This window comes from Leopardus geoffroyi, chromosome C1 (genome assembly GCF_018350155.1).
Source record: "Leopardus geoffroyi isolate Oge1 chromosome C1, O.geoffroyi_Oge1_pat1.0, whole genome shotgun sequence".
NCBI classification, from domain to species: Eukaryota; Metazoa; Chordata; class Mammalia; order Carnivora; family Felidae; genus Leopardus; species Leopardus geoffroyi.
In genome coordinates this window covers 142,157,713-142,167,331 of record NC_059328.1, presented here as the reverse complement: position 1 = coordinate 142,167,331, position 9,619 = coordinate 142,157,713, and the positions used below count along the sequence as shown (strand labels likewise).

Genomic DNA, 9,619 nt, shown 5'->3' with positions numbered 1-9,619 from the left:
CCAGTAGAACCCCAGGCACTGAATCTTTAATGAACTTCCACGTTTGGCAACATGGCACATGTTTGTCACAACTCATTGCTACGAGAATTAAGCATGTCTTGTGTAACTTCACTGGGAGAGGACCCTTGGAAGCTTGCGTCCAGTTTCTCCAAGAATATGTCCTGGTGCCTTTTCTCTTTACTGATTTTGTTCTAAACAGTATATTCCCTATACACTTTAGCCTATACTCTTGCCTATACTCTTTAGCCTATGAGTCATCCTAGTGAATCATTGTACCTGGAGGTGGTCTTTGGGATCTCTCATCAAAACACTTACAAACGTAATAAGTAAGATTTACTTTTAGAGAAAAATATACAGCAGCTCTTATACACAATCAGATTATAGTACGTCTTGATATGAGAATTCATATACTATATATAATTTAGGAAACTACCCCCCAAATAGCTCTGGTTCCAGAATTCCTATGGATGAAAGACTCCACAGACTAGGCATTTTAACTTGGAGCAGAGCCTATAAGATTACAGATTGATTTTTTTCCTTGATTTATATAAATCTTTCTTTTTGTACAAGCAAGAATGTACATGTTAGGCCATGCTCTATGGATCTTAACTCATTAGAAAAACATTGCCTATAAAACCTATCCCTTAAAGAAGAGGCAAAGGGCACTTGGGTGGCTCAGTCGGTTGAGCATCCGACTTCAGCTTGGGTCATGATCTCATGGTTCAGCGGCTCAAGCCCCACGTCAGGCTTTGTGCTGACAGCTCAGAGCCTGGAGCCTGCTTCGGATTCTGTGTCTCCCTCTCTCTCTGCCCCTCTCCCACTCATGCTCTGTCTCTCACTGTGTTTCAAAAATAAATAAACATTAAAAAAAATGAAGCAAGATATGGAGCAGGTGGATGGAGTTGTTGGGGGAGGGCAGTAGAGAAACAAAATAAATACACCTCCTTGTCCCAGAGCAATTACAAGCTTCAACAAATACGTCAAACTAGCCTCAGATCTCATATTAGACTTTAAGTCTATGTTGCTACACATGATAAATCACTGTGGCTAGCAGAAACCACTCAATATTTTTTACTTATTAACTAATTATGAATTATCATTATTTTCTCTGTATATAACCAAATACTGTTGTAGCAACTTCATAACCCTACCCCACAGAGGAGAACCCCATACTTGTGTTTCTGTAATTCAAGATTTCCATGATCAGAACAGAACTTTTCGTTGTTGTTTGGTTGGTTTTGTTGTTGTTTTTAGCACCAAATTTATCACTTTTGAAAAATGAGATTTTTCCCAAAAGTGAAGAAAAAGAAACAAATCCAGTGTCTGCATTCCCAACTGCAGCCTTGATTCTGGGATACCTTCTTCACTCTGAGATCAAGTTGGCTCTCTGGGAATCCAATGGTGATATATGGGTTGAGGGTTCCTCTGTGATGGGTTTCTCTCTGCCCCTCTCCTGAGTTTTAGGGATGGATTTTTCATTGTGGGTGTGGTCCTCCTCACCTTCTTCCAATGCTGTGGAGAGATGGCCAAAATGCACTTGAGAGGAAGGTTGGGGATCCAGTCTTCATCTATCTCTGGGGATGACTGGTCACTGGTCAACATGAGGGTGGCAGGGGTGGGGCGGTGCCTGAGAATCTGCTCTACCAGCTTGGGGTCAATGGGCAACTCCAGCAGCAGGACTATGAACTGGATCTTCCAGGAGTTGTCTTGCACCATGGGTGGGGCTCAGAGCTGGGGCAGGTGCTCTCCCTCTTAGCTCCAGCCCAGCCCCTAGAACAGAACTTTCGATGCTAACCTACCAAATCTCAACATCGTTTGTTGACAGTTTTATATTAAAAATAAAAATATATATATTAGGCTTAATATATAAAATATCATCTTGTATCTCTTATAAAATCCAATTTCTTACCAAAAGCCAAATTATTCAAATAACGGAACTAAGATCCTTTCTAGGGCATATTAAATTGTTAGTAAAAAAAAAAAAAAAAAAGTAATTTTTAAAGTAATTTTTTTAAAAAAGTAAGCTTAGAGAATAATTTGCTTCTTGTTAAATGCTTTTTCTGCATCTATTAAAATTATCATGTGGTTTTTATCCTCCTCTTGTTGATGTGATGTATCACGTTGATTGATTTGTTCATATTGAACCACGCTTGCATCCCAGGAGTAAATCCCACTTGATCCTGGTGAATGGCTATTTTAATGTATTGTTGGATTTGCTTTGCTAGTATTTTGTTGAGGAATTTTGCATCTATGTTCATCATAGATATTGGCCTGTAGTTCTCTTTGTGTGTGTGTGTGTGTGTGTGTGTGTGTGTGTGTGTGTGTGTGTTTATCTGATTTTGGAATCAGGGTAATGCTGGCCTCATAGAATGAATTTGGAAGCTTTCCTTTTTCTTCTATTTTTTGGAATCATTTGAGAAGAATAGGTATTAACTCTCCTTTAATAGTTTGGTAGACTTTACCTGTGAAACCATTTGACCTTGGACTTTTGTTTGTTGGGAGTTTTTAAATTACTGATTCAATTTCATTGCTTGTAGTTGGTCTGTTCTAATTTTCCGTTTCTTCCTGATTCAGTTTTGGGAGATTATATGTTTCTAGGAATGTATCCATTTCTTCTAGGTTGTCCAATTTGTTAGCATGTAACTTTTCATAATATTCTCTTATATTCCTTTGTATTTATGTGGTGTTAGTTATTATTTCTCCTCCTTCATATCTGATTTTGTTTATTTGGGTCTTCTCTCTCTCTCTCTCTCTCTCTCTTTTATGAGCATGGCTAAAGGTCTATCAATTTTGTTGATCTTTTCTTTGCTTTTTTTTTAAACATACAGTATAAATACTTTATTAACAATTACAGATCATCCCTGTGAGCTGAATGGTTGATCCAGACATCAAGGACCTAGCCACAAGTTCAGCACAACCTCCGAGCTTCCTGCTCTGACTCCAAAAGAGTGAGAATGTTGCCCTCATGCTTGGGGCCTTTCAAATTGCAGAAGATAGAGTAGCTCATGTAGTCCATGAACTCCGCACGCACCTGTGTGCACTGTCCCTGAGAACCGGTCCTGCCCAGCACCTTGGTGACCCTGGCCAGCTTGAAGGGCTGCACACAGCTTGTGTCCATGATGCTGGCAGGGTGGCCGTTGGGTGGAGAGCTCAATTTTGTTGATTTTTTCAAAAAACCAGCTCCTGGTTTCATTGATCTCTTCTATTGGTTTTCTTTTTTTAGTTTCTAATTCTTGTATTTTTGCTCTAATCTTTTAGATTATTTCCTAATTATTTCCTTCCTTCTACTGGTTCTGGACTGTTTGTTCTTCTTTTTCTAACCTCTTTATATGAAGGATGGGTTGTTTATTTGAGATTTTTCTTGCTTTTGAGGTAGACCTGTATTGGTATAAACTTCCCTCTTGGAACTGCTTTTGCTACATCCAAAAGATTTTAGACCTTTGTGTTTTCATTTTCTTTGGTCTCCATGTATTTTGTGATTTCCTCTTTGATTTCTTAGTTGATCCATTCATTGTTCAGTAGCATGTTGTTTAACCTCCATGCATTTGTGTTCTTTACACATTTTTTCTTATGAGTTAATTTCTAGTTTCAAAGTGGCCAGAAAAGATGCATGGTATGACTTCAATCTCTTTGAATTTGTTGAGACTTGGTTTTGGCCTAAAAATGTGATCTATTCTGGAAAATGTTCCATGTGCACTTGAAAAGAGTATATATTCTGCTGTTTTAGCATGGAATATTCTGAATATATCTGCTAGATCCATCTGGTCCCATTTGTCATTCAAGCCACTATTTCCTTGTTGATTTACTGTTTGGATGATCTTTGGGGTGTTAAAGGCCCCTATTATTTTGTATTACTATTGATTATTTTCTTTATTATTAGCTGCTTTATGTATTTGGGTGCTCCCATATTGGTTGCATAAATATTTACAATTGTTACATCTTTTGTTGTAATTGTTGGATTGTTGTTTTGTTGGATCATTCCCTTTATGATTATATAGTGTCCTTTTTTGTCTCTTATTACAGTCTTTGTTTTAAAGTCTATTTAGTTTGGTACAAATATTGTTACCCCAGCTTTTGTTCCACTTCCATTTGCATGATAAATGGTTTTCCATCCTTTCACTTTTAATCTACACTTGTCTTTAGGTCTGAAATGAGTCTCTTATAGGTAGCATATAGATGGGTCTTTTTGATTTTTTTTTTTTTTTTATCCATTCCATTACCCATTGTCTTTTGATTGGAGCTTTTAGTCCATTTACATTCAAAGTAATCATTGATAGGTATGTAGTTGTATCATTTTGTTACTTGTTTTATGGTTGTTTTGTAATTTTTCTGTTTTGTAGTTTTTTCTTCTCTTTGTCTCGCACAGTTTATTGGCTTTCTTCAGTCATATACTTGGATTTCTTTCTCTTTATATTTGTGCATATCTATTACTGGTTTTTGGGTTTTGGTTACTGTTAGGTTTATATATGATATGTTATGCATATAACACATAGCAACTTAATCTATATTAAGTTGATGGTTGTTCATGTCCGAACCCAATCTTTACTCCTCTCCTTGCCACATTTTAGGTATATGGTGTCATATTTTACATCCTTTTATTTTGTAAGTCTCTTGACTCATTTTTAGAGATATACTTAATCTAACTGTTTTTGTGCTTCCCACTTTTCTCACTCCTACTTTTGTTCTTTCTTTTGCACTCGAAGGGTCCCCTTTAACATTTCTTGTAGGGATGCTATACTGGTCATGATTTCCTTTAACTTTTGTTCATCTGGGAAACTCTTTATCTCTCCTTCTTTTCTGAATGGTTTCCTTGCTGGATAGAGCATTGTTGGCTGCAGGTGTTATTCTTTCAGCACTTTTAATATGCTGGCCTGCAAAGTTTCTGCTGAAAAATCAGCTTAAAGTCTTATGTGGTTTCACTCATATGTAACTGTTTTCTTTTCTCTTGCTGCTGTTAAAATTCTCTCATCATCACTACTTTTTGCTATTTTAACTACTGTGTGTCTTGTTATGGACCTCCTTGGGTTGGGAAGTTTTCAGCTATTATTTCTTCAACTAAATTTGCTGTACCCTTTTTTCTCCCTTTTTCTTCTGGGATCCCTGTAGTGTGAATGTTATTATGCTTGATGGTCACTGAAGTTCCTTAGTCTATTTCCCTTCTGTTCATCTTGATTGATTTCCACTACTCTTTCAGGTCACTGATCTGTTCTTCTGCTTCCTCTAATCTGCTATTTATTCCATCTAGTGTATTTTTGAGTTAAGAGTTCTTCATCTTTGATTTTTTGTTTGCTTATTTTGTATGTCTTATTCAGGGTCTTTTCTCAAGTCCAGTGAGTATCTTTATGATCATTACTTTCAATTCTCTATCAGTCACATTACTTATCTTCTGTGCCATTTAGGCCTCTTGCTGTGCTTGTCCTCTTCTTTCATTTGGGACATAGTCCTCTATCTCCTCATTTTATCTAAATCTCAATGTTTCTATGTGTTAGGAAAGTCAGCTACATCTCCTGCTCTTGAAAGTACTGGACTTATTAAGAAAGAGGTCCTGTAGTGGCTCTCTTTGCCTGTTGTGGGCAAGGTTTGTCCCCTATGTTTTTAGTGGGCCATTCTGGGGCCACCTTGGGCTTAAGCTGAGTCAGACTAGGCATTTGCCAGAGATGTGGTAGCACTGGACTTAAGTTCAATGAGAGTGCAGGGTGTGTGGTGTCAGCACCATAGGTTCTAGTGGGAGGGAACCTGCAGCTGCCAGGGATAGAGGTAGACCAGGTTGGAGGGGGTGGGTCCATAGGAAAATGCAGGATGTAGGGCTCACTGTTAGTAAGTTAGGTAGGGAGTGTTGGAACCAGATTGGTTCCTGCAGGTATCCATGTGTTTATGGGGGGGGGGGGAGGAGGAAGGAGGAGGCAGAGAAGGTAAATGGCACCTGCCAGCTCCTTTGTTTCTGGAGAAGTTTTCCAATGATCCCTGTCCATCTAGCACAGGCTCTGAGATTAGACAATACATCTTCTTCATGTATACCCCAGGCATTTTTCAAAGTGCTGCTTCCATGCTATATCTCCATGGACTGGTTGTTGTACTTTCTCTGTAAGAGCAAAGACTCAGCTTCCTTTCATACTGCTGGCTCTCCCATGCACCCAGTGATTTAAAACAAAAAATTTTCAATGTTTATTTATTTATTTTGAGAGAGAACATGAGTGGGGAGGGGCAGAGAGAGAGGGAGAGAGAGAATCCCAAGCAGCCTCTGTGTTGTCAGAGCTGAGCCTGATGCAGGCTTGATTTCACAATTGAGTGAGATCATGACCTGAACCAAAATCAACAGTCAGACACTTAACTGACTCAGCCACCCAGGTGCCCTGCAGTGATTTTTAAAGTTCCAGGTTTTAAACCTTGCTGATTGTAAGAACTTGAAAAATTCAGTCCCTCTGGTTTTCAAAGCCAAATGTTATGGAGATTCATGTTCCCTGTGTGGCTCCCTGGTGTTAGAGTCTGTTTCCTTCCCTCTCTGCACCACGGCTCACTCTCCCCCACAGACAGTCCCACAGGTCTGTTTAGCTCCCCACCCTTTCTCTGCCCTTCCTGCCCTCTTCAATGTGGCTTCTTCTCTACATTTAGCTAGGGATTGTCTATTTTACTAGTCTTTGGGTTGTTTTCTTTATAATTTTTTAAAAATACTTATTTTTGAGAGACAGAGAGACAGAGCACAGGTTGGGGAGGAACACAGAGAGAGGGAAATACAGAATCTAAAGCAGTCTCTAGGTTCTGGGCTGTCAGCACAGAGCCAAACACGGGGCTTGAGCCCATGAACCATGAGATCGTGACCTAAGCTGAAGTCGGATTCTTAACCGACTATGTCCCTGGGTTGTTTTCTAGGTTATTTACACTGATATGTTATCTAGTTGTATCCATAGTATGAAGTGAGCTTAAGGTCTTCCTACTCCTCCATCTTCCTAGGAAGTCCCCATAATAACTTTTTTCTCTTTAGGAGAAAGAGAGAGAGTGTGAGCAGGGGAAGGGGGCAGAGGGAGAGAGAGAGAGAGAGAGAGAGAGAGAGAGAGAGAGAGAGAGAGAATCTTAAGCAAGCTCCATACTCAGCACAGAGCCCAACACAAGGCTCAATCTGACGACCCTGGGATCATGACCTGAGAAATCAAGAATTAGATGCTCAACAAATTGAGCCACCCAGGCGGGTCCCCCATGATAACTCTTGAAGATAGAAAATGTGCCAGTGTTCTATTAATTGCTTCCCAGCTCCAAATACTATCTTATTTGCCTCTGAAAATGAGTCCTTTAAAATGTATCCTTTGGGGCGCCTGGGTGGCTCAGTCGGTTAAGCAGCCGACTTCAGCTCAGGTCATGATCTCACGGTCCGTGAGTTCGAGCCCCGCGTCAGGCTCTGTGCTGACAGCTCAGAGCCTGGAGCCTGTTTCAGATTCTGTGTCTCCCTCTCTCTGACCCTCCCCTGTTCATGCTCTGTCTCTCCCTGTCTCAAAAATAAATAAAACGTTTAAAAAATTAAAAAAAAAATAATAAAATGTATCCTTTATGTGTAGTGCAGATTATTAAGCTATGTCAGTAGAGGGCACTGGAGAGATGGAAGGAAGGAGCTTTCCATTCTGGTTGCAGTGTGCTTGCTCAGCAGGTTTCTGCATTGCACAAGGCTTCTTCAGCATCCAGCTTCTACAATGGGTCAGCAGCTCCAGCTTTTCCTGGCAACCACCTCAGATGATTTTGCCATGGAGGGTCTTCCATAAGACACCTCTTTTTGAACAGGTTCCCTAGGCAGGGTGCTTTCTAGCAAGTTCCACCAACACTACACCACAGTGACTTCTCTGACACCCAGGAACCATAGAATTCATTCTCTCCAGCAAGGTCTGGTTTTCTGGGGGGCTTTTCCTCAGGTCCTCTATCTCAGTCATAGGGATTGTGACAGCTCCATTTATCTGCTTATATCTCCTTGTATATTTAGTTTCCACTAGTCAATCACTTGTTGTTCCACTCCCGTGTTGTGGTTAATAATTCTTTGTTATGGGTCTTTATGTATGTTTTTAAAAAAAATTTTTTTCTGAGAGAGAGAGAATGTGTGCACTCACACTCACAAGTGGGAGAGGGGGCAGAGGAAGAGAGAGAATCTTTTATTTTTTTTAGAGACAGAACATTTTTTTTTAAGTTTATTTATTTTGAGAGAGGAGAGAGAGAGAGAGCACAAGCAGGGTAGGGGCAGAGAGAGAGGGAGAAAGAGTAGAATCCCAAACAGGCTGCATGCTATCAGTGCAGAACCCAATGTGAGACTCGAACTCAGGAACCGTGAGATCATGACCTGAGCCAAAATCAAGAGTCAGACACTTACCCAATTGAGCCACCCAGGAGACCCTAGAGGGAGTCTTAAGCGGGCTCCACGTTCAGCACCGAACCAACAGGGGGCTCTATCCCATGACCCTGGGATCATGACCTGAACCAAAATCAAGAGTCAGATACTCAACCAACTGAGTCACCCAGATACCCCTATAATTCTTGGTATTACAGTTTCCCCGTTCAGATTTCTTTATGGTTTCTGTCTCCTGATTGAACTCTAACTGATACAAATATAAAACATACATTCTCTATCACTTAACTCTTGGCATATAGTAAGAATGTATAGATAGCCCCCTTAATATTCTCCACTTGGCTTTATGATTTTTAAGCTAATTATATTTCATATACCATATTTCATTCTAAATAAAAGACTAATACTAATTCATTCCTTCACTTAATTAAGGATCCCCTATGTCAGTCTCTGTTGCAAAGGCCTACAGATACAACAGTGGAAAACAAAAATCCAGCCAAAATCACTGTTCTCATGGAGCTTACATTCTAGTGGGAGATCAAATCCAGGTAAACAATTAAACTATGTAGTATGCTAAATAGTAATAAGTTCTAAGGATAAAAATAAAGTAGGGAAGGGGATATGAAATTTTAGGGAGAAGTTAATTGAAATGAAAGACCCAGGAAGACTTTATTGAAATTGTGATTTTTGGATGAAGATCTAAAGGCAGTGATTGAGTGAGTCAGGTGGCTATCTGGGAAGAGTATTCCAGGCAGAGGGAACAGCATTTGGCTTTGAAAACCAGAGAGGCTGAATTTTGCAAGTTCTTACAATCAACAGGGCTTAAAACCTAGAACTTTAGAAGTCACTGGGCTCATGGGAGAGCCAGGAGGATGAAAGGAAAATAAGTCTTTGCTCTTAAAGAGAGAGCACAACAGCCACCCATGGAAATATACTCTTGGAGGCAGGAGTATGCTAATGTGTCAAAGTATAATAAGTACACCAGTGTGGCTAGGGTACAGATGATGGTGGTGGAGGGAGTGAGGGGAGAAATAGGAGACGAGCTGGGGGGAGTTAGAAGAGGGAGCCAGATCATGATGGGTCTGGGGGTTGACTTTGGCTTTTCTTCTGAGATGGGAGGCTCTCGCCTCCATCAATACACTGTTATTTTAAGAGTTCTTGTTTGTGCTTGCAGAATATTGATTACAAAATACTTGGTACTTTAAAACAGAAAAACAAAAAGAACCCTTTTAAGATTGTTCTGTAAGTGATCCCCATTCACTGCAACAGGAATATAATTTCAGAAAATGATGTGAA

General features: G+C 39.9%; 1 protein-coding gene and 1 pseudogene across 1 annotated transcript; both read right to left on the bottom strand.

Annotated features, from left to right (window-relative positions):
* Positions 1-874: 874 nt before the first annotated feature.
* On the bottom strand, positions 875-1,716 carry LOC123596752 (annotated as a pseudogene).
* A 1,189-nt stretch (positions 1,717-2,905) lies between these two features.
* LOC123596753 (40S ribosomal protein S28-like) lies at positions 2,906-3,143 on the bottom strand. Its single transcript, XM_045475083.1, has one exon. It carries the CDS (start codon positions 3,116-3,118, stop codon positions 2,909-2,911), a length of 210 nt encoding a protein of 69 aa, XP_045331039.1. The 5' UTR covers positions 3,119-3,143; the 3' UTR covers positions 2,906-2,908.
* Positions 3,144-9,619: the final 6,476 nt, after the last annotated feature.

What these genes read in the sequence shown, in the direction of transcription:
- LOC123596753 (XM_045475083.1), bottom strand. Translation starts at nt 3,118, where the DNA reads ATGGACACAAGCTGTGTGCAGCCCTTCAAGCTGGCCAGGGTCACCAAG.